This window comes from Branchiostoma belcheri, unplaced genomic scaffold (genome assembly GCF_001625305.1).
Source record: "Branchiostoma belcheri isolate BF01 breed outbred unplaced genomic scaffold, Haploidv18h27 scaffold96, whole genome shotgun sequence".
Classification (NCBI taxonomy): Eukaryota; Metazoa; Chordata; class Leptocardii; order Amphioxiformes; family Branchiostomatidae; genus Branchiostoma; species Branchiostoma belcheri.
In genome coordinates this window covers 152,592-178,699 of record NW_017804642.1, presented here as the reverse complement: position 1 = coordinate 178,699, position 26,108 = coordinate 152,592, and the positions used below count along the sequence as shown (strand labels likewise).

At 38.3% G+C, this 26,108-nt stretch overlaps 1 protein-coding gene and 1 long non-coding RNA gene across 3 annotated transcripts; one reads left to right on the top strand and one right to left on the bottom strand.

Annotated features, from left to right (window-relative positions):
- The first annotated feature begins 6,228 nt into the window (after positions 1–6,228).
- On the top strand, positions 6,229–20,637 carry LOC109461764 (vesicular glutamate transporter 2.2-like). Of its 2 annotated transcripts, XM_019758158.1 has the most exons (9): positions 6,229–6,281; positions 9,038–9,217; positions 9,677–9,792; positions 10,037–10,148; positions 16,122–16,259; positions 16,712–16,838; positions 18,502–18,612; positions 19,575–19,702; positions 20,326–20,637. In XM_019758158.1, the coding sequence occupies exons 1-9, from the start codon at positions 6,246–6,248 to the stop codon at positions 20,515–20,517; spliced, it is 1,140 nt and encodes a 379-aa protein (XP_019613717.1). In that variant the 5' UTR covers positions 6,229–6,245; the 3' UTR covers positions 20,518–20,637. The 2 variants fall into 2 exon arrangements, with proteins under 2 accessions (XP_019613717.1, XP_019613716.1); XM_019758157.1 differs by lacking the exons at positions 16,122–16,259; positions 16,712–16,838; positions 18,502–18,612; positions 19,575–19,702; positions 20,326–20,637 and adding exons at positions 13,696–13,783; positions 14,134–14,220; positions 14,927–15,714.
- A 3,846-nt stretch (positions 20,638–24,483) lies between these two features.
- On the bottom strand, positions 24,484–26,108 carry LOC109461765. The gene is made up of 4 exons (XR_002139706.1): positions 25,726–26,108; positions 25,117–25,215; positions 24,744–24,917; positions 24,484–24,544 (listed from the first exon to the last, which is right to left on the bottom strand). It is a non-coding gene; the product is annotated as an uncharacterized LOC109461765 (long non-coding RNA).

Sequence of the window (26,108 nt, the reverse complement as noted above, 5' to 3'; positions counted from 1 at the left end):
AATTCGAAATATACTTATTAATGGTTTACCCTTTTTTTTGGAAAGACCTTCAGCCAAAGGAAAATACTCTTTATTAATGACTTATTGGACATGGATGGATATTTTTTATCATATACAGCTTTCACTGAGAAATATGGAAGATTCTGTAATGAGCTTATGTATTTACAGTTGTTATCAAGTATTCCTCAGGAATGGAAACAGATGATTTATGGTAATCAACACTGTGTAACTGTTCTTATGCCTGGTATAAGATATTCAAAGTGGTTATAAGGTGCGAAGATCAATAAGGAATTATATAGATTTCATTTGGTAGCAAGGAACTTTGTTGATTTCCACTGTAAAGCCCAGGAATATTGGATAGATCTTTTTAACATACAAATACAATGGGATTTGTATTACAGTTTAATTTATAAAACAACTATTGATTCTTATATAAGAGTATTTCAGTATAAATTGTTACATAACTTTCTTGCTCTCAAAAATACGTTATATAGATGGAACTTAGCAGAGGACTCATTATGTTCTTATTGTAATTTGGAAGAGGAGACACCTTTACATATTTTTTGCCATTGTACCTCTCTTGTGGGGTTTCTGGGGGATGTGGAGTTTTGGATAAAACAACATGTTGATACAGAAATTAAGCTCACACCCAGAATTATCATATTAGGTATATCAGTTAATCATCCTATTGTCCTTAATATATTGTTATTGATATTAAAGCTCTCTCTATATAAACACAGACAGTTTAAGTTGGTCACGATTAAGGGCTTTACATGTTATGTTAAATACTATCATAGACTAGAATATGTGATAGCACAAAACTGTGGGAAAATGGATAAACATATGTTGAAATGGGGTCCACTATATGGTAAATTGTTAGACTGATGTATTGTTTGCAAATGTCTCTGGGTATTTATTTTCTTGTATGTGAACATGTCCTTTGTCTTTATTCTTTGAAATTACAATAAAGATTATTTGGAAAAAAAAACTGACCTAATAAATGGATTAAGTTAAAAATACATGACTAAAATGAAATCAAATCACGCGTTTTCATTCCCCTAATGAAAAAAAAAATGGTGTTGGTGTGTGTGTGTGTTTGTGTGTGTGTGTGTGTGTGTGTGTGTGTGTTTGTGTGTGTGTTTGTGTATGTGTTTGTCTGTCGGTGTTTCCGAATATTTGTAGTTAGAAAAATTACGACGGCCTTAATGTATTGTGACGATATTTGGTATGCTGGTAAATCTTATGGATAACATCCTCCACGGACGCCAAATCTAATGCAATAGGGCGAGTAAAAGACGGGCTTAAAAACAAGATTCCAACATTTTCAAATTTTGACATCATAAACCAAGAAATGATACGTATATTGTGCTAAGTTTACTGACAACTATAGATAGCAACATCCAATAAGTTGTTACTAAAAAACAAAAGTTTTTATTTTACAAATGGTTTTGATTCAGTAAGCATCACATATGAAAGGGATAAAACGCATCACTGCATTAAAGTAAAAGGCAAAACAATAAATCAGAGCCTTGTCTTGTCTGCTCGCTTAATATTTATCTGCCATCCACCTTCCGACGTGGTAACAGACATCTTTGCCCATTTTAGTCATGTTGACCACTGTCAGAAGGCAACACGATTTCTTGTTTTTTCCCCCCAAAATCAGGCGAAAGTTAACGCGCAAGCTGATGCAATCCATGAAAATTACTTGCTGTGGCCTAATGATAGTTTTTGATAGATCCAGAAACTGTACATGTGGGCTGCTCTAGCGCCAACCACAAATGTCAGAAATGTAAATGTCATGCACAGGGCTATTTCTAACTGAAATAATTCAGTTTTTGATCCAAAAAAATTTAATGATGACCCCTTTAATGGTTAAATCTTTCAGTATTATTGTAATTACTGTATTGAGGAACATGCAGCGACGAATGGCAGCCGGCCTACTACATAACATCTAGCCTGTCGAGACGTATCAGTCAATTATGTGTGAATGTGACTGCGTGTTTGGCAAATGGAGTTACGCCTTTGTACCATAAGGCCATGTTGATTTGATTATATGGATGACATCCGCGCGCGCATGAATTTTCGGCCGTTTCCAAAAAAAAAAGGTTTCAACCATACTGTAAATCGTACAAAACAGTTGCAAAATGAGCAAAAATATACCATACGTTACAAAAAAATTAATACAAACTATACCAATGTCGTAGAATGCCAAAATCAAACGAAAAAAGACGAAATTGTAAAGAAATGAATATGAAGACTAGATTATTCGGCAAACCATATTCTGTGCCATTTGCTGAACCCTCATGACCACGTAGATTTCATAATGAAAAGAACTTTTTTTTTGCAAAACTTTTTTTATTCGCACGCGCGCATCAGTTTTGGGGCTCCCGGAGGATGTCATCCATATACTAGTAATCAAATCAACATAGCCTAAATACATCACCCTTCACACGTCAACTCGCCAGCGGGCATTTGGGGGAAATAGGCTCCGTCTGCCCCCGATAGCGAGCGCGTATAGCCGGTATGTAACTAACACAGGTTACCTAAGTAGGTGTAGGCAGAAACTTTGGATGGGAATCTAGACAAGAAGAAATTGATTGCACGATAACTATACATGGTACAATGTTTGGCAACAACTATTGAACATTGTGAAATTAAGGGTATAAAATAAAACTTAACATTCTCGCTACTAAAACATCAAGTGCTAGTAAAATATACAAACAATACCATCGATTGGTTTCCGGCCAAAAGTGCGATATCGGGACAGGATTGTATAAACAGGTTTGATCATTTTTTTTATTAAAATCTATTAATAAGAAGGTATGTTCAACATGTCGACAGTTAGAAAACACATTAGAAAAAAATATGCACCTTTGTGAGGCCGTACAAACTCAATTTCTTAATCATTGTGATTAAAAACAATTTCAAGCTATTTCTTTAGTATGTATAGTTCATATTTCTTGCGTATGTCTCTTATTAATTACCTTCCTTTATCCGTGTCATGAGTTCCCGTACCACACGCACAACCCACATGCCCCGGCGCGGCGTGCGATAGACCAAAAATGTTACTATCTGGAGCTGGCTATTCACATCAAATGACTTGAACAGAGGTCTGGATGTGTCAAGTTGGCAGGAGTGGGTTGGTGGGAGCACCTGGACAGTAACCTGTCGTGGGTAGCTTGACACATCTTTTAAAGTTAAAAAAAGTTAAGAAACCCCTTGTCTCTCTTGTCTAGTCTTCCTTCTTTTTTTGATTTTGTTATATCCCAATTAAAAACGGGTTGGTGTGTCCCCTTTCCTTTGTCTATGTCTCAGGAACGTCGAAAAATTAAAAAAAAAAGCAAATAGTTAAGAGACCTCTGGTCTCTCTTGTCTAGTTTTCCCTCTTTTTTTTGATTTTGTTATACCCTAATTAAAAACGGGCGTATCTAACGACTTTATACACACATTTTCACGACAGCGGTGATATTTCCCGTTGTTGGGACGTCACGACGTCTTCAGACACACCGTCGCTGTCGGGGATTCTCTTTACACGGCGTTCCCGCTGTCGGCAGTCCCGCTGTCCCGAAAAGCTGTATATAAAGTGGGCCTCTGTTTCGTATTAGCCATGCCAGAATGACCAGTATGATGATCGTGGTGTCCAACGTACTGCCTGCGCCTCGCCTTACCCAACTTTCCTGCGCCCAAACAAGTACCAACCCTGCAAGTCTGGGACGTCTGCAAACGCCCCCTAGCAGTCAAGACCAAAAAGGCACCAGGCCCAGAAAACAGTTCACTGGAATTCGGCTGCAAACCCAGAACTCTCGCACTGTCGCATCCTCATATGCTTCCTTCGAAAACGGAATACTTTCTGACCAGTGAAAACAAGCATTTGTGGTCACAGGACCCCCAAAACCAACCTGTATTGACCAACTACGACATATTGCTATAAACCTCTCGATCGTTCTCAAAGATCGCGGAACAGTTCTCAATATCATGGGTCCTATTACTTTAGAAAGACGTCACATTTGACCCTCGACAATTTGGCAGTTGGGCGATGCGATCTACAGTGCAGTGCACGCACTTGTCAGCTCATGGGTAGTCATTTTAAGGGAGCGGACAAGCCACTATATATGTACTACTGTAGCCAGAGTACGAAAATCGAATATGTTTGAGAAGAAGGTACAAACTACAAAATATCTAGAAGCCTAAAAATCCTGTCAGCGTATCTGCTCGTAACGTACACTTTGAAATCGCCCTCTACGGAGATGACCTGAACTGCAGCCGACTCACCCGGAAACCCAGTTGCGAAATTCGGCGCATTTATACACGAACTGCAAAACCTCCACAGTTCAAATCATACAGTCTCAAACCGGATACATTTCTACACCACACAGCACAATTTACATCTTGCTGACGCTCCTATCAGGCTTTCTACCCAGTCAAGAATATTCGCTGTACTACTTTCTATACCCGCGCCACAGACCCCGGGGGTCGCCCATTAATACTGTGTTCTGCTACCTCGAACCAACTTGACCTTGGATTTTCTTTCGGTCAGTACACAAAACTAGGCAAGATGTGAAACTTGGCCAATTTTTTTTTCACAACTCCAAACGGTTACTGAGATATTGCCAACTTTGCACTTCGGCACCTGCCATAGGGCTAGGGCCCGTCCAAGGCCCGTACGAGCTAGGGGGCCATTTATTGGTCCTATTATCCAATAAAATGTACTATTCTGGCCCTCTTTTTCTTGTTAACAATAATCATTAGTGCCTACTCTATCATTTAGAGTGATTTTTACTTAGTGTAAGGCTTGTTTACGGCAGAAGGGGGGGGGGTGAACGCGGTTTCGGTACTAAGTCACATAGTTAAGCATTGGCGGCGGTCATAGTGGCCGTTGCCATGGCAACGGGGGTCTGACGGTGAAGCAAACTGGTGCATTTCAAGTGAGTCAACGTCAGTACTTGGTATACCAAGAAAATTTTGTCGAAAATAACGCTGCTGAGAATTACTGGCCAATTCCCGTGTCTATTGAACCAACTTGACCTTGGATTTTCTTTCGGTCAGTCGACAAAACTAGGCAAAAAGGTTTTTCAAACAAAGCCAGTCATTTTCATAATGAAAATTAAGAAGAAATTTACTCACCGGAATTTGGTACCCCTTGTTCTTCTATGGTGTTCTTCGGTAGCTGATCCGTAATACCGTGTGGCAGCAGCCTAAGATTAGTCTTGCACACGGGGTAGATTTGAGGTCAGAACGGTGATCTCTTGGACTTTCTGGACTTACTGGACTCGACAGAGAAGAGGCGGACGGTGTTCTTGGGATTAAGCGAAGTGCGGTATTTTTTCTTTCGATCAAGGGAAGTGATTTTACCTCCCACCGTCTGTTTGGTCTTTATTCAAATGGTAATGTAAAGACTGTGGGCAGATTTTTAGTCATTACTGTGATTACAGTAATGTAGGATTTTTTCGAGTTAGTTACGCCAAAAAGAACAGGGAAAAAGTTGTGCTGTTGTTGAGTTTATGCCTCAGTGTTTGTCAGGCTTTAATGCATGAATGTGAAGCTAGAAAGGCCGTGAACATTTATTAGAACACATCGGGTGTAAAGGTCACCATTAAAAAAAAAACACTCAGCAGCGTTGATACCTTTACATTTGTTTCTATTTGGTATTTTCTGCAGTACATTGATACAGGTCTGTTGCTAGAGTTACAGACATGTTCTTGTACATTGTATACAATGAGTAAATGACAGCGGGTAGCGCCAGATGGAACACCCGTTTAGTTCGAATTACGTCATATTGAACAAGATTCGCGGGTTCAATCTTCATAACAGCAGAGTGGAACATTTGGGCCCCAATTTGACCATCGTGATTCTCCCTATTTGAGCCCCAAGCCTTTGCTTAGCAGCTGAGCTGTCAGATGTTAATGACAGGATGCTGCACTTTTGGCGGCGTTGCTGCCATTCAGCGCTACCCACTTAATGCGACAAGTTGCCCTTAAGGCAAATTGTCTGACAAACTGTCCCTATTCCCCCCCGCTAACAGATCACGACGATCACAAGAAAAAGTGCAAACCAGTATTTTAGAATAGTACTAAAGAGCTTGAAGTAAAGATCATTTCTCGCAATAAAGATCAAACTTTTTTTTTTTTTGGGGGGGGGAGTATTCTTATTTTTAGCTTATTAAACATTAGAATTCTCGCTGATGAATGTTATGCGGATGAATACGCAAAACCGTTGTAAACTGTGGAATGGGAAAAATAGGTCAGATGTGGACAGACTTCTTCAAAACACGTCATCAGAAGGTAACCACATTTTTGTCTGTCGGCTAGAACCTAGAGGTGAAGGTAATGTACAATTTTTAAACTTATTTGTAGAAAACGGCTGATACTGAACCAAGACGACTTTGGTGAAGAAGAAGAAGAAGAAACATGAGTGAACACAATATGTTTACAACTTCGTGGTGTGGTGATGCCATAACAAAAGTACTTGGGGAGTAAATACACGTCAAAATAAAATGTAACAAGTAATTTTGTTTACCTTGAATGTTATACTTTAAACTCTGTGTCAACATTTTCATCCAATTGATATCAATTTCCGATTAAAAAAAGAATCACGAGAACCAAACAACTGATTTATGGGGTTTTAGCGGGTAAATGACAGCGGGTAACCCAAAATCGAACGCCCTTTTGGTTCGAATGACGTCATATCGAACAAGATTCGCGGGTTCAATCTTCATAACAGCAGAGTGGAACATTTGGGCCCCAATTTGACCATCGTGATTCTCCCTATTTGAGCCCCAAGCCTTTGCTTAGCAGCTGAGCTGTCAGATGTTAATGACAGGATGCTGCACTTTTGGCGGCGTTGCTGCCATTCAGCGCTACCCACTTAATGCGACAAGTTGCCCTTAAGGCAAATTGTCTGACAAACTGTCCCTATTCCCCCCCGCTAACAGATCACGACGATCACAAGAAATAGTGCAAACCAGTATTTTAGAATAGTACTAAAGAGCTTGAAGTAGAGATCATTTCTCGCAATAAAGATGAAACTTTTTTTTGGGGGGGGGGAGTATTCTTATTTCTAGCTTATTAAACATTAGAATTCTCGCTGATGAATGTTATGCGGATGAATACGCAAAACCGTTGTAAACTGTGGAATGGGGAAAATAGGTCAGATGTGGACAGACTACTTCAAGACACGTCATCAGAAAGTAACCACATTTTTGCTTGTCGGCTAGAACCGAGAGGTGAAGGTAATGTACAATTTTTAAACTTATTTGTAGAAAACGGCTGATACTGAACCAAGACGACTCGATCCGGTGTCACATGCACAGCGATGTCGCCCTCCCGTGATTTTTGCCCTGATCTCTAGTGATTTAGTTCCCCCCCACCTCGCCCCCCTTTGGCGAGTTCGCCCCCGACCAAAAATAAAATCAGTTATTTCCTCGTAAACTACCGTTTAAGCATGTCTAAGTACACGGATTTGTGGAATAATTCTGATAATTGTATTTCGTTGTATTCGGAGAATTATGTTGTATGTAAACACTCTAAAATTATCTTTCCAATGATCAGCTCAAATCCTGTGTTGTTGAGATTCCTGTGCTGTGAAGTAACTTTGTTGCTTCAACAGAACCCTTAACAGTATCGTTAGAATTGTTAATGAAATTTGTGAACCTGCCATACCTGTGGTACGGTGTAAAAGAGTAGACTAACTAAGGGACGGGAGGCGGGCAAAATCGCTAGTGATCTCACCGCACCAGGAGGACAAAAAAGTGGGGGCAAGATCGCTGTGACACCGGCTCAAAGTATTAAATCTGAAGTGTGTCTATGCAAACTTTTAATAATACTGCAGCATAAAACGTTCAGTGTGTCTGTTTCTCTCCATTCAATGATTAACATTTACCACTCGCTTTTACATAGTTATGGTGTACTCACAAGGTTTCATATTTCCTTATCAATAAGCTTCTCCTCTAATTACCTCCATGACATGGCATGGATATTATATTTTCAGTTTCGTTTGTCCGTCAGTCTGTAAGTCTGTCTGTTAGTCAACAAAATAACTCAAGGACGGCTAGATGGATTGGTCTCATACTTGGTGTGTTGGTAGGGTGTGGCAAAACCCGAAAATGATTAGAATTTGGGCCCCCTAGTGGCTTTCCTTGGTACTGCAGTGCAACTTCCGGTTTTGATATCTCGCGATCTGGACATGCTAGGGTCAAAAATTTTGGATAGTAGGTAGCTCTTGTCCTTGGGAAGAAGTCACATGGGTTTAGGCCCTCTAGCAGCTTGTTTTTGAACTGCAGGTTGAGTCAAGTGATGATTGACATAATTTAAATACAATTATACACATCAGAATCTAATTTCCATAATTAATTTGGAAATTCTATAAATCTGCTGTATTCCATATTAGGGTTATGAAACACTTGTGACATGTAATTGAGCACGACAAGATCATTGACAGATATTGATTATGTAAATGAAGACCTGATTTGTCTAATAAATGGAAAATTGGTACAATTATATGGTGGCAACTGCTGGGAATTTAATACTTGCCATAATTGGAAGTTCATTTAAGGTGAACTAAACATCACTAAACATAATTTATTCAAATCAGGACACCATCTGCATAATTTATTAGGAAACACTAGAATAGCCTTATTTCTTAGGATGACCCTGTCATTGGGTGAAGTATATGATCACCTGATATAATATCTACAAAGGGGCTCTTATAATTTTCATGATCGCATAAAAATTAGTCAGTTTGGACGGCTAACATGATTTGACAAAGGTATGCCAGAGGTCGTGCTTGCATATAACAAACAATATCATACGTTGTCCACGCCAAATGATAAGGATTTCACCAGTGTGTTGCATGTTACTAGGTAAGGGCTATGTAAATAATTTGTATAAAAATTTTGCTAATGAGCAGGATTGTAAATGTAAGCCATTTACAGGTGGCCATCACCATGCATAAGATTTACGAAAGCACTAAACATGTCGTGGAGGTATGAGATCGCCGAGATCTAGTTTAACAGTGGTAACCCTCTATTTCAATTTTTTAGGAAGAGTTCACCATGGGAGAAGACAATACGACAGACGCCATAGCCACGTCCAACAAACTGCTGTGTCTTCTACTCTTTGGGGCGATTCTAATTCAGTACGCGGGAAGAAGCAGCGTCGCAGTTGTTCTGGTTGAATTACAGATGCCACCAGTTAACGATACAAACACAAGCGTCTCTCAGGTAAGCCATGATAAAGGACCGACATTATATTGACACACCATTTTTTTTACCTCGTAGTCAACATAAACTTAACCTGATCAACGTAGGGCAACCAACGCGATTTATGTTAAAACTATTCTTACAATATTTATACTGAAAAGATCCGTAAAGACAAATCAAAATAAGTAAATTACGGATATCACTTCCGGACGTTTTGAGTGACATCAGTCACTATAATGCCACCAAATTACATCATTTTTGTCGCGCTGATACAATTACGAACTCGCATCCAGAACAAACATCCAGAAGAAATATTCTTTTATTTATCTAGTAGTAGAGTTTTTGTCTTCGAATATTGTATGCCTAGATATCTAACCTTTATCAACTGTAATTTTGGTTATTATAATGATTATTTACAGACTTTTTGTGAAGAGAATAGGAATTATTTTAGCCATTTGTGTCTATATATTTTCAAAACAGCCCCACTCACAGTACAGCCAGTTCCAAGTTAGTGTGATAATGAGTATATTCTACCTTGGTCAGCTGCCATCAAGTTTCATTGGAGGCTATCTGGCCTATCGATATTCAGCTATCAGGTAAGGAGTTTTTATAAGGTAATACTGTTGCTGATAAATATACATTTTAAAGATTTCAGGTTTTGTACATTTGGTGGTCTTGCTTTAAAATTGGTAAATTAGATAAAAAAGAAACAAAAAATAATTCTTGACTTTCATACTATCATAATATTAGTTGTCTATTAAAAATTCTTAACACCTTATTAACCAAAACGTTAATAAATAGATGGATATTTTTGTACTCCACCAAACCCTAAATATTCAGGATTTTCCTGGCCTCATTTGGTGCCGGCTCCATTGTGCATGTCCTTGGTCCTGTCATGTTTGGGAACTTTAAGACTGCAGTAACCCAGCGTGTCTTAGCAGGCCTGGTAGAGGTAAGACATTTTTAAGGGTTCATGACCCGCCCCAAGGTGTATATAGTGTATTATCATATAGCCAGGTGACGTTGACCAATCAGAAGGCTCCATTCCACATTCCTTATGATGCCGTAATGTCATAAATAGAGTCAAAATCGGGTATTTAATCATCCAAATCCATACATTAAAAAAACCCAATAATCACCCGCATATGACCTCAGGTGACCCAATAGAACACGGCTCTAGTTCTAAAAAATCCAAAAATAACTTAAGTTGTGTTCCATAAGAACACCTGTTCCCTGCCTGTGACCCAGTTAACATGAACTCTACCCAATGACCTCAGGTGACTCCAGATGGAACTATGTTCTATTCAGCATGTGCATTGTGTCACTTACTGCATCAGTTTGGATAGGCTATCGTGTAAGCTTTATGATAATAGTGTTAATGTCCCGCCCTTTCTCGGTGAATATGGTGTGATAAAGCCTTGTCAGTTGCTATAACCACCTCATAAAGCCACCTCGTTCGCTGCGCTCACTTGGTGGCTTTATTCTGTAGTTATAGCAACTGACAAGGCTTTATCACACCATATTCACCTCGGGGCGGGTCATTAACCCTTAATTAAAGCCTTGTCAGTTGCTATAATCACCAAAGAAAGCCACCGAGTAAGCGTAGCGAACAAGGCGGTTTTATGAGGTGGTTCATAGAAGTTGACAAGGTGTATTACGCCATATACACCGAGGATCAGACAAGCCATTGACATTATTATCATGTAGTCTATCCAGACGTATACAGTAAATACTGACACATCCACGCATGCCACATAACAAACCGTCACTGTCACTCCCCTGTCTTCCCGTTCGCTTTTTCCCGGTTCCCCGGACCAACATATTGACTCTAAATTGGCCTTAGTCACTTCTTCAAGGAAAAATTCTGACACTAATTTATTAATTGCATGCCCCTAAGTGTGATCGTTTTACCTGTTCCACCAGGGTTCATATACATGTAAGTTAACATGAATATGTCATTGGAATAGAACGTGTATTCCATTGGGATTATCTTAGTCCATTAGCCTGGGGCGAGTCTTCAATTTTAAGTCATCTCAGGTGATTTGAATGTTTTATGAAAGAAATTTACTTACTGTTTGGGTTGTTGCAAAATATGTTTCATTTTCTTCCGCTTAAAATGCACGGATATTGGCATGGTCTTAATTTCGTTATGCATTGCTAGAATTTTGATTGATGGCAAGCCTGTTAACATTTCTATTCAACAAGGAAACGAGTTAATTTAAAAATGTTTGGAAAAAGAGACCCTGCATGATGGTTTACTCCCATATTGGTCTCACAACAAAGGACCACTTTAATTTTGTAATTCTTGCGCCATGCTAGCTGTGACATTACGGGGTCATGATTAATTTGATATGGGGGCTTCTGATTGGTCAACGCCACCTGGCTACATGATAATAATCCATATGGGATACTAGCCATATGACGCAATGTTTACCATTTTCAAAGAGAAAGGTTCGAGATCCAATATTTAGACAGAACTAGTTTTAACGGTGGTCAAATTCTGGCCCCAATGTCCCCAAATACCTTAGAACCCGAATCGTGTTCGATAAGACGTGATTCGAACCAAACGGCGTTCGATCTGGGGTCACTCGCGGTCATGTACAGTACGGATTTTCCAGCCCTTTTTACGTGAGTACCTCTTAACAGAAAAAACCCCCACAATATCACAAATACAAACCGTTTCCTGGACAGTACATATACACTTATCATTTTGTTGTGGACAGACGGTGGACATGAAACATATAGCGAAGGTACCGTCGTATTTGTGGGTGACCTTGAATATTGTAATGATTCTTTCAGGGATGCCAGAGTATACAGTCCAATTTTACGGAATACAGTACAATCGTATTAGTATACAGTGCAATTTTACGGAATACAGTGCAATCGTATTAGTATACAGTCCAAATTTACGGAATACAGTGCAAGTTTACTAGTATACAGTGCAATTTTACGGAATACAGTGCAATCGTATTAGTATACAGTCCAATTTTACGGAATACAGTGCAAGTTTACTAGTATACAGTGCAATTTTACGGAATACAGTGCAATCGTATTAGTATACAGTCCAATTTTACGGAATACAGTGCAAGTTTACTAGTATACAGCGCAATTTTACGGAATACAGAGCAATTTTACTAGTGACGTAGAATGACGTAACCTGGACCCGTTTTCCAGGGACGCCGCTGACGGAGCGTACTCACATATTTCTTTGTTTTGCGAGCGAATTTGGACCGTTCAAGTAGATAGATCTTTGGTCAAATCACTACATACTACACACAGGGCACGTTACTGCATAGGAATAATTTCGATTTCTCTCAAAAAAGACAGAAATATGTGGGTCAGCGGCGTCCGCCATCTTGAAACTCAAGGCAAAGCAGGGTCCAAGTCACGCGATTAAACGCCACTAGTAAAGTTGCACTGTATTCCGTAAATTGCCCTGTATTCTAATACGATTGCACTGTATTCCGTAAAGGTGCACTCTACTAATACGATTGCACTGTATTCCGTAAAATTGCACTGGATACTAGTAAACTTGCACTGAAATCCGTAAAATTGCACTGTATACTAGTAAACTTGCACTGAAATCCGTAAAATTGCACTGTATACTAGTAAACTTGTATGTGCACTGTATACTCTGGCACCCCTGTGTTTAGGATAGTATGGATATCACAATCCCGACTTAAGGGCAAGATGACATGTCTGCAAAACTAGTTCAAACATGGAGAGTCCAACATACCTCATTGACGGCTCAAAATGACTGTAACGGTTTTTCCGACAATCGAGTTTTAGGCATTTTTGAAAAATGCACTCGATTTTGAATTATGGGTAATCGAGTGCGAAAAAAGCAAAAAAAGCGTTTTTTACCTCTTTGTCGACAAAAACTATACTTGAAGTCGAATATAAGAAAATCCCTTTAACACTATTTTTCATCTTATTCCTAGTCGTGGAAAAAATAAAAAATGAGGATCTTGCGTAATATATAAAGTCACATTTGAACAATGGTTGGCTAAAATATGGCGCTTCGAAATCCCGAAAATTATCGACTTTCCTAATGGAAAACATCACCCATTTTACGAAACATTACCATTAAATGTATGTAAAGACGATAATTAATTTTATTTTTTAACAAAATTTTCGTTACTAACATTTTTTGAAACTATTTTGTTTATTTTCAAATGTTTTACGGTTAGCCCAAAATTGCGTCTTGTTACCCGATACTTTTTAACGCCCCTAGCAATGGGAAAGAATGCCGTAGTGACAGACCGACGTGATTATGTTAACGACATCCATAATAGTGTACCATTTTAATTTGCTTTTAATGTACTGAGTTTTTAGTTGTAAAAATTTTGCCATTTTCTGTTTTAAAGTTTGTTTACTTAGTATATTATGCATTTGTAATTGCCATATCCAGTTCAATTTCATTAGCTCATGCAATTCATCAATGCACTCTCAAAATTATTATTGGTGCCACTGTCAATACTTTTGATTTTTTTTAACAGGGACTATGCGAACCCGCCGCGTTTGGTGTGCTAAGCCAAAACTTAACACCAAGGCAAAGTGCAAGGGTTTCACCCTACATCTTTGCAGGTAATATGTCAGAAGCTTGTCTTGTTAGTTCACTAAAAATCAACAAATCAATAAAACATTGACCGATTTAGTAACAGTGCATTCACAGTTTTAGTAGTGCGTGCGTAAAAAATAGATCCAGTTATATCCATACGAACTCGTGTATTTTTGTTATAGGTTTTGGCCAAAGATTGGATTTCTACACGTTAAAAAGTGTTGTTGGGGAGGGATTTAGAGGCAATAATCAACTAATGTATTTATGTTAATAGGGACATTTTTACATAATCAAAGAGAGTAATTTAATTTGTCGAAAGTACATGTTCATATGGACATCTAGTTCACAATGCATACTTTTTTCTAAATTGTTTTAGCATACTACTTTGGCCAGTCCCTTGGAAAAATCGCGACGGGCTTTATGACGCAAAGACTGGGCTGGCAGACAGCATTTTACATGTTTGGTAAGTTAACCACTAAAACTTTATTATGAACAGGGCTTTCCAAATGTAAGGCACCAACTTTACCTCACCATAGTTTTAATCATAGATTGTAATTATTAAACGCTTAATATACTTTTGTTGCGTCTGTTTACATGTATATCTGTAAACATTCTATGCTTTAATACGATGACACTCTTCTTTTTTATAAAATGGGTTCATATGAAAGTGTTTAGTCTATTTTCAATGTATTTTAGCCTTTATCTTAAAAAAACAATTTTTAAAAATTCAAGATTGATGATCCAAGATGGCGGATACCTTAAGTATGCATGACGTCAATTTATGACGTCATCGGTGTTGCTATGGGCAACGTAAGTCTCAATTCACCCTAATATTCTATCATAAACTATTTTTGTTAAAGTTTGGTTGTTTACCATTGAGTTTCAGGGAATAACCCATCTACACAGTTTTGGCCACTAAAATCACATTAATGACGTCATACTGACGTCACAACAAGTCATAACGACATCAAAATTGTTGTTATGATTATTTTTTACTAGTACACCATCCTCTAAAAATTGATGGTCATTCGATATACCGTTCACGAGTTCTGAGGGGGGGGCACTAAGAGTTCTGAGGGGGGGGGGCACTAAGCCCAAACAAGCCCGGTCTAGATAGGGCTAATGTAGCGTTAGCTACGTACAGGTCATTGTTGTCCATGAAAATGCAGGGGGCCTGGGGATAACGTGGGCAGCTCTTGCGTTCGGATTCGCAGTAACAGGCTTGGGAGAGAGGAAAGATACACTGGAGACACAAAGTCACGACAAAAACGGAATCAAGACGGTAGGCAATAAGACGAACTTCATAATAAATTATACTACAATGGTATGCAGAAAATGCCTTATTTTTCAGTTACCAGATATTTTATCAGCATTTTTATTTATTCATATACCTAGTCTATGCATCAATCATACTTTAACAAATCCAATGTATAAAGATATTGACATTACAAACTATACAAATGCATTTAATCCAGCATGATTATATTAGCCATGGCAAGAGTAGAGATTGTTCTTCGTTACTTACTCCAAAGCAAAGTTAAGATTAAATTGAATGTTTTTTAAAGCGTAACCAGTTTTTGCTGGTAGGTTGGGTCCTTGGGCCATGCGTTGGATCATTTGCATATGAATTAGCTAGCTTGAGCTGTACCATTGGGGAGTAGGGGTGACAGGTTGATAGGGATCATTTGCATATGAATTGGATAGCTTGAGCTACCATTGGGGAGTAGGGGTGACAGGTTGATTGACGGCACTTGTTAAATACGATGACTGCAACACTGATTCACATTCATATTGTCATATATATATACAAGTAGCGCAGTGCATTAAGTCACTGCTATCACGGGGAAATTTTGTATCTGCTCTTATGCTCAATGTGCGCCCCGGCCAGCTTTTTTAAAAAGCTTTTCTTGTTAACACTAGAATTTACTGTAATGCAGTGCAGTCATGGGCGTAAAATTCGGACATACATACGTATTGTTGTAGTATAGTGTTACATGGTGATGGTATAAGGTCAGCCAAACGTCGACTCGTGGTAAAAATGTGGTTATTAATAAAAAATAAAAACTTTCAAATTGCTTTTGAATCATTAACTAACCTGATAAATTATCTAAACAATCTGTTATATTATAGCCGTTTGTAAAGGGTGAGTAACGGCAACCATTCAAACCCGAGGGATGAGAAATATGTGTGTGTGTGTGTGTGTGTGCCTGTGTGTGTGTGTGTGTGTGTGCCTGTGTGTGTGTGTGTGCTGTGTGTGTGTGTGTGTGTGTGTGTGTGTGTGCCTGTGTGTGTTTGTGTGCGTGCGTGTGTGTGACTGTGTGTTTTGCTGTGTTATAATGTACTGAATGTACGTTTTCTCTGTAGAAAGGTGTTCCATTCTGTCACATCTTTACGTCTCCTGCCGTCTGGGCCTCCATTATGCTTCTAGCAGCCTCGTACATATGGGAAGAAACTCTCCTGCCTCTCTACTTCCAGCAAAGCTTTGGGATACAGGTCGAACTGGTAAGTGAGTCATGCTTTCAAGCTACATTATTGTAACATTAGGACAATACAACTAGTACGGTTTTGGTTATTTCTTTACAAATTAATCTCGATTAACCCTACTTAATTGGAAATAAGCGCCATTCATAAAGTAGAGCTGCCTAACTATGACGCGTTATGGGTGCGTTTAAAAGCTGTAAACAAACATGTGTTGAAAATTAAAAGTAAATTACAATCACAAGAAAAGAGGTACATGTAAACAAACATTTAATGTTAGCTGTTTACGTTAAATTTGATTCTCTGAATTTTAAAAAATCGCCCCTACAGACGAATATTTTCTCGTTTGGAAACGCCAGAGTCAGTCATCAGAGTCATGTTTTAGGCAAACACTGTTTAAGACAAGATTTCCTGCGTATGTTACTTCACTTTGGAAACTACTTTCAAATTTTGTAATGTTTGTATTATTCATAAAGGTTGGGGTCATTTCCGGAATCCCTATTCTGTTATTCGGAGTTTTACAGCCGCTGTTCACCTTGATCGGAAACACACTGTGTCGGCATGTTTCAACGACCGTCGCACGTAAATCAATGGCTGTCACTGGTATGTATGTATTTTAAATGTCCTCTTTAGTTGACTAAAGGAGTAGGGATATGTGTTAGGAATAACATTAGTCAATGAGTGAAAGACAATAAATCAGTTGCGACTATTTTTTACAAAAAATACAAGGTAAACTCACTTTCTCCCTCACTCACTCTCTACCATAGGTTGCAATGTAAACACGTAAAAATATAAGATTAGTAGAAAATTGGGGTTTTCTTACACAGAACCTGGGAAAATTCCAAAACAAGAGTTCCACGATCTCATACTTTCGCCAAATGTTAACCCTTCTGGTTGACGAATTATACAATATTAATCATTGATTTAGCAAATAAGAGCCTCATTTGGATGGATTATATCAATTGATCATATTTTCCACCCAATTACAGCCTTATCTTAACAAAAAAAGGCTATTCTAGTCCTTCCTCCCAAATTATGCAAATGAGGTTATGATTTGAATAAATTATGTCTTTTGATGTCCTCCTGTATGAAATTCCCAGCAGTTACAACTATAGAATTATAACATTTTTCATTAATCATGCAAATTAGGTCTTCTTTTACAATATCCTGAGATGTTTTTCTCGTTCCCAATAACATATCACATGTGTTTCATAGTCCTATCATCGAACGTAGCAGATTTATGGAATTTCCTCATTTATTATCCAAATTAACTCCCGATTTGCATACTTCTCATATGATTATGTCAAGCATCACTTAAGCTACCTACACACAAAAATCACGACAATCCGTCCAGCCGTTCTTGAGTTATCCTCCTTCGAATATTTTTAAAATATCCTGCAGGTCCAACACAAGTTGCTAGGTGGCCTAAACTCATGTCACTTCTTTTCTATCCAAAGAGCTATCTACCACTAAAAATTCGTGACCCTAGTATGTCCAGATCACGAGATATCAAAACCGGAAGTTCTGCTGCAGTACCAACAAAATCCGCCAGGGGGTGAAAATCTAATCATTTATAGGTCTCAATAAGACCTACCCACCTACCAAATTTCATGACATACCTTTAAAAATTCCTGAGTTGTGCCGTTCACAGACAGACATACTTACGGACAATCGCTAACTATACTGAAAACATAACCTTCTTGGCGAAGGTAAATTACTTACGTTTAGGTGTATATCGTGAACCTTCTAAGCTTCTGACAGAACTACTACTTTTCGCCGTTATGTGATTTTGCGCCACCTTCATCGGCTACATATAGCGGCAAGAAACAGGACAAGTAAGAAGCTTTCAATTAGAAAATCCTTAAACTCAAAGTAAATGTGGTCAATTATCTAAGCTGACACCATTTCAAGTCGCAACCAATTGTCATGTATTGTTACTTCTGGGACGAAGGTAGTGTTCCGTATGGTTGTTTGGTACATTTGGGTTCCAACGTGAGTGGGCATATATTGGGTTTAACTTATTCGACAAAATTTTTGATCCGCTACGACCTACATGTAGGTACAAGGGTAAGGTATGAAGCGTAAACCATGGACAAACAGTGGAGTTCGCAGTCATAAAATCCTATGCCGGGTTTTGTATGTTGTAATTCAGTGACTCAAACCAAATCTACTTCAAAAAAGTTTAGGATCTCCTATTTCTTGTTTCATGTATTACATAAACAATTTTATAAGCTGATTTACAAATTTCTTTCCATCTAATCTGCAGGTTGTCTGGTCGTTTCTGGATGCTTTTTAATTGTGGCGTTTACATCCAACTTTCTTGTGGCTGTTTGTTTTATCGCCATAGGCTTTGGAAGTGCTGCAGCTGGGATGGCAGGTAATTATATTTTATCTCCATGTACAATGATATTAATAAGCGTGGGCTATAGGAGAAAGTCTCCTATTTACACTGCACAATCATTGGAGTATCCTTCATGAGTTATGGGGCAGTGCCGAAGTCGCGCGGTGGGCCTTGTCCCCATGCGTCACTCAACCTCTCTTGGGTTGAGAGTGTAGAGTGGGTGGTGGAAAAGGACAGGGTACTCCCCGTACGTTTACGAACGAGTACGCTCTCTCTTTTGTACTTATTCTTGTTCTCCCCTACCCCCGATTACTTGTGTACCCATACCGCGCTCCTTGGCGTTACGGATGCCTCCAACTGACTGCGCAATATTCGTGCTTCGCCTTGCCTTATATAGTATTGTGCATGACGTCATTTCGGCTCCACCAATGAGAGTGCAGTATAAATAGTGAGTGAGTGAGTCAGTAAGTGAAGGTGAGTGATTGAGGGAAATACCAAAGGTATTTGACTGCATTCTTGTCCGAGCAGAGTATAAGTTGGTAGCACACATGTGATGGCAGATTGACAGAGTGTCACGTCAAAGAAAGGTAAGGCATTAAATGCAAGTTTCCAGAATCTAGTCATAAATTGATAATACTATAGAGCCAAATATTCTATGAGCAACTATTTAACCCTGTACAGCCGCTGTCCTATTCCCAAGTAACCCAATTCAAAAATGGCTTTTTGGTCATCTTTGGACGCCCCCCTTAACAACTACTTATCGTAGGACCACCGGATTCAAAAAGGATAACGAACTGGTAAAATTAAATTACAACAGCAACTTAACTTTAGTAGTTTACTTTATTAGGTTAAAATCAAAAGTATGCAACAACATTTTAAGTACATGTGTCAATGATAGAATATTAATGCTTGTCAACACTCATGCTTCCCATGTAAAAACGCTGACGTCAAAAAAGACGTTTTAAAATGCTTTCATCATTGTAATATTTTATTTTCAGTTTTTTATGCCAACCCATTTGACATTGCACCCCGATACGCCAGCGTGCTGACAGGGACAGGCCGGGTGGTTTGTCGTGCTGTCGGCCTGACTTTTCCACTGCTGGCGGCAGAACTTACTGAGAATAAGGTACGTAGCGAAAAAATTGTTTATTTTTTTATTATTTTTTATTTCATTTAAGAGACACCTGGGTGTTTCCTTCAAATTTATGAGCTGATTTTGATGGATGCCAAGGAAAAAAATTATACATTGTACAAATACTAGTATTCTAAAATTCTGCATAAGTAACGTGGCGTAGATTATGACATGTATACAAAAACCAAATAAACTGAAAACATAAGTGGGACAAATAATACAACACTGTGTAACTCTCAAAAATTAGAAAATTAAAAAAAAAACAAGTTGTCAAATCAAGTCATAATTCAGAATCAAATATAGAGGTACAATGTGGTATTCATATCTACTGTTGTTAGAATAGCTATAAATAGCCTGTCATAGTTTTCTATTTAAATTAATCTGTGAGCAACGTTAATGAGAAAACCCTCAGCTGTCATCTTAAAAGTCCATCTGTGTTCCACTAGGTAGAAATCATTCTGAACCAGGTGAACAGGTTTGAACTGCAATATCTAACATATTGCATTTCGATTTAAAGGCAGACAGCCAGACAATTATAATAAAATTGAGAACATAGGATGTGAATTGAATGACTTTAAAGAAATATTTGTCAAAAAGCTTTTGTTGAATTTTTACAGACGAGACAGGAGTGGTCACGAGTGGTCCTGATCAAGTCTGGATTTTTTGCTGCCACCGCCGTCGTCTTTGGAGTCTTCGGGAGCGGAGAAGAGCAGCCATGGGCCGTGGTAACTTCACTTGGTCAAAAGGGACCCATTCAAAAAATTCAACATAGAAAAGTCGATGAAGAGAAACAACAACTAATAGAATGATCTAAATTGTATTAGATCTGAATTAGCTATATAGAGAGATAAAGATAACTACATACATGCATAACTTGTATCTAAATAGATACTATTGAATTGATTTATTAGACTGGATAAACAGATATACACACCCTACTATTTCAATACGTATTTCGTAAATTTTGCTTTAATATCTGTTTTTTTGCTGTGAGTTTTGTTCAGATTTAGTTGTCATCAGCCACACAGCTAACCATATTCAAGAACTGTTAGAAAAAATCTCACATTTTGTAGATTCCTGTTATGTGTTTAATAAGTTACAAAAATGAGATATTCAATGATTCTGAATGAATTTGCTGATCGCCAGCGCGTTCTGTTGTTAGTGACTGTTATATCTCCGGCTTTTTAAAAAGTTTTATTTTTGTTTATATAGAAGATCTTCTCTGCACGTGTTAGCAATAGCTATAGTAATACGAATTATCTTCCTATTCATCAGCAACAACCCTTGTCATATTGTACAGGCAACAGTATGAATTACTCTGAAGCTTATTCTAGAGCTGCTGATAAATGCCCTTGATTATTCTCCTTTCTGGTAGCAGCTGCAGCAACAAAGGTCTACTCAACTGTTCATTCTTGGCTGATTGACAGTCTGTTTTGGTTGTTGACACAGACTGCATACGTAATCATGCTTCTAAATAAGTATGAAACATTACTATTAACAAAGCGTCTCCTTATAGCAGGGAAGAGTTATTATACGTAAAGACTAAATAAAACTTTACGTAGTGATGATTTTATATGCAATGACACAAAGAAACTTAATTTGCCATTGATCTTATATTTATTTAACAACAAAGCAAAGCAAACAAGTGGAATTTTCCAAATCCTACTTTCAAAACATTCACTATACCAATGCAGCAACAACGTTTACATACGCATACATTTTAAGTGGTCAAAGAAATCTCATACTTTTGCAGTATATTCCGGAGCAATGCATGGTTTCCCCTTTAATCATATAGAATGTAAAACTTGAATAATTGAAGTACGCTTCATAGTTATATAATGAATGAATCTTTGATTGCATGTTCATGCCCATGGGGCTAAATGCATAAATCAGAATGCGATGTTACATGTACTCTACATGAAACTGGGTAACATTATACATAGGATACAAGGATAACACAATAATGTAAAAGTCTTAACAACTACTAGAGAATAAACTAATCTAGGCCTTGAGGATTTCTTCTCTCTTTTGAAAGCAATAGGAGATAAATTCACATAGTTTTTCTATTATATGGTCGTTACTGGTGGACATGAGATGACTGAATATCTCGTTCTTTGTTCTACTTTTATACAGCTTGTCTAGGTGGATTGTTCTAAATAGTGTGTCACGTTCGTTATCATACAATTTACAAACAAAATGTATTTCATCTTCTACACTACCAGAGTTACAAACCTTACAGAGTCTATCTTCTACAGGAGTCCGGTTATGTCTGCCGTTTCTATGTGTAAATTATGTATATAAACCATATTTGCAGTATTTTCACCTCTAAAGACTAGCCATTTGCTTTACAGCATTATACATGGGTCAAACAATTAAAAATTAATAAACAAACACAATCTTCAGTTTAATACTCATTTCCTGGGTATTACCATTATATTCTACATCTTTACAGAAAACATTAACTTAGCAGATGGAGTGTGATTATAGGTCTTAATTCACAGAACTGTTATCGATATTTGCCTTCAACTGAAGGCTATGCCTTCGGAGAAGGCTATGAAATCGCTTTTGCACTCTTTGGCAGATTAGGCACGATAACTCTTGAAGGCAAGGTCCGAGGTTCACGATTTTTGGCAGGCAGGTTGTCTTGGGGATGGCCATTGTCAAGGCTGAAAATGGGCTTCGTGGGGGTTCCTACGTCACTGCAGTTGACCTTGGTTTTTGTTGTTTTCTCCTTGTTAACAAGATATCTCGAGTATCCTTAAATGGATGTTCATGATTTTAGTGGGCAAATTACCGTTGAGAATGCCGAGGTCAAGTTCAAAGATGGGCCCCCTGGGGGTTTCTATGTCACTGCAGTTGACCTTCGTTTTTTGTGTTTTTTCTTGTGGACAAGGTAACTCAAGAATCTTTAAATGGATGTTCATGTTCTTTATTTGGCAAGTTACCCTTGAAAATACCAAGGTCAAGTTCAAATATGGGCTTCGTGGGGGTCCCCACGTCATTTAATTAGAAAGTACTGTAGCGAAACTTCTGGTTTTTAAATCTTGTGATCTGGACGTGATAGGGTCATGATTTTTAGATTGTAGGTAGCTCTTGTGCTCAGAAAGAAGTGCCACAAGTTTGGGGCCCGTAGCAGCTTAATTTGGAAATGCAGAGGCATTTGTTTGAAAATGTTTGAAGTAGGATAGCTCAAGAACCGGTTGACGGATTGTTGTTATTTTTGGTATCTCGGTAGCTTAAGTGATGCTTGACCTAATTAGATGACAATTATGCAAATCACAATCTAATTTACATAATTAATGACAAAAGTCTATAAATCTGCTGCGTTCCATGATAGAACAATTAAAATGGTGGCATATTTAATCAAGAAGAAGAGGGACATTGACAGATATTAATTATGTAAAATTGTGACCCAATTTGATTAATTAATAAGAGAAATCTATATGTCTTTCATACTGCACTAGACCTTTTTGGTTTCCACCCTCTGTGGATTACATTGCTTTATGCCCACAAGGATAGCTGGAAAAAACTTTCCTGTTTGTTGAAACAACAGAATCCTTGCGAAATTGGCGCTTAAAGCTGCATTAATACTGAAAGTTTTAATACTGGGTTAATGCTGGGTTAACGACTTGGCCAGCCTTCAAACACACATAGTATACATCATTCATAATGTACAATGTAGAAAAGGCAATCTTTCTTTTTATTAATGTTTGTTACATGTACTGGAGCAACTGCATAACTCTTGTAAAATTTGTGAACCCTGACACAAGACTGCACAAATGTACATGCTAATGTTGTAGGGAATACAGGAATCCTATTCATATCTACGTTAAAACAACAAGTTACAGACAGGAAGCTGTCAACATTGGTTTGAGTTGAAAAAATGTTTTCTTTGAAATTGTTTGTTGAAAAAACATTAGTGGCCCAGTGCCCCAGCAGAGCGTGCTTTATTTGACAGGTCTGTGGCCCCCAGTGTAAACATCTGGAATTAGCCTGGTTGCCAGACCCATAGCACACTGGACACAAAGTATCTCAGTGCTCACTGAGTCTACTTTGTGTCCAGTGTGCTATGGGTTTGGCACCCAGGCAAATCTGGAATATGCATAATGTGAATAGGTTTCCTGTATTCCCTACAACATTAGCATGTACATTTGTGCAGTCTTGGGTACAGTAGTACATTTGTGCATATCGTATGTATAAATACACCATCCTTCACACGTCAACTCGCCAGCGGGCCTTTTGGGGGAAAGAGGCTCAATCGGCCCCCGACAGCGAGCGCGCATAGCCGGTATGTAACACAGGTTACCTATTAAGTAGGTGTAGGCAGAAACTTTGGATGGGAATCTAGACAAGAAGAAATTGATTGCACGATAACTGCACATGGTACAATGTATGGCAACTTTTGAACATTGTGAAAGAAAAGGATATAAAATAAAACTCAACATTCTCGCTACTATAAAACATCAAGTGCTAGTAAAATATAGAAACAATATCAGTGATTGGTTTCCGGCCAAATGTGCGATATCGAGACAGGAATGTATAAACAGGTTTGACAGACTTTTTTTATTAAACTTTATTAATAAGGCCACACCAAGTAAATTTTATGGATGACGTCCTTTGGAGACTCCAAATCGAATGCGAGAGGGCGAAAAAAAAACAAGAAGGGCCCAAAAAAACAAGATGCCTAGATTAGAAATATACTAAGAGACAACAGATGTTAGGACACAAATTGAATGAGGTGACACAGTGTAACAAGCAAGAAGTCTTTTATTCATCATCAAAACAGCAATAAATCAGGTGGAACGGCAGTTGTCGTCCTGTCACATTTTTGCAGGCCTGCAGAAACAAAGCATACAAGGCAAAATTAGTTGCTGATTAACCCTTTGCATGCATTACTGCATTTCTACCTATGCAAATAGTCTATAGGAGCTTTTGAGAAAGAATATCAATAAAGGTGGAACCAAACAAAATATGTTTAGAGCTATTCTACATAAGTTGCATAATGTATTTATGTAGGTAACAAATGTATGCCTACCTGACAAACAGGGTTTATTGTCTGGTATGCAGCTGAGTCTTCTCTGCCAGTATGGGCAGCGTTTCCTCCTCACCGCAGTTCCAGCACACCAAAGGCAGCATCGTCGTCATCACCCCTGACTTCAGTCTGGCTGAATAGTAGTACTGTGCTACTGGTGAAGTGCATGTCACTGCACTACATGAAACAGGTGGAAAATTATGGAACAATAGTCAATTGTGCTAAAATCCAACTCTTCAGGAAAAAAAATTTTTTTCCACATAAAGGCTTAGGTTATATGTTGTAGTTAAATATACGTCTTTACTGTCCCCAAAGTGCCTTAAATTTAAAGGGTATATTCTGCAACAATCCATATCAAATGTACCTCACTACTCACCTGTGTTGTTATTGCTACATTGTTGTGTGCTCTCAGTCCCAGCATAGGCTGGAAACATCCACTCCTGCTGACCTTGTTCTCTTGATGCTTTCATCATACCTGTATACATGTACAATGTACATGTGAAAAGAAAAGTGAACCTTCTGTTCCTAGTTCACAATGAGTCTTAATGCAATCAAAGAAATGGAAGAGCAGACAACGTTACTAAATTGGATATCAAAGCTAAAATGATGGGGAAAAAGAATTCTTAAGAAAATTTAGACTAAAAATCCCCCCCCCCAAATAGTACTTCAAAAAGAGCTTTGAGCTTGAATGCATAGTTTGTTGACAGCTATAGATGCCAAAATACCTTACAAATCCGACTGAAAATTAGCAATTTACGTGCCAAATGTGGACCAAAAATTTAAGAATAAAAAAAAAAACATACATGTATTTTGCCAACATCAAGTATAAATAACCAGAAACGAATAAACGATCATAATTATCCATGCAAAATACATGCAAGGAGCCTTCATACATGTATGCATTTATTTTATACTCCCCTTCTAGGAATATTTCACCCGTGTTTTTTCCGTACAAGGTACTCGATTTAAAACAGACTTGTCATACCTCAAAAGCAGTCTTAGGCCTAGGAACAGCTTCAGTCGTAGCAGCTGTCTTGTCGATCACCATACGGATGAAACACCCGAACTGCCGGAGTAAACCTCAATGCCTCTCCCGACCTTCTCGTCATTTGCAGAAGAATATTTGCACTGTAGTGTGGCTGATCTTGACAAAACTTGCTTGAAATTGTATGGTCGAAACTCACTCGCCGCTACAGGTCCCTCGTACAGTTGCGCAAAAGTTAGCTCTCCCTGGCTGACATCGAGCGCGTACCAGTCAACAACAATGTTTCCGCACGCTTTCACAACCTGAACGCTCACATATTAGCGACCAAGGGTGGTGAGCCCACCATCTTGCTTCTTTGAACTGTGGCGCGCGGACTCTTGTGC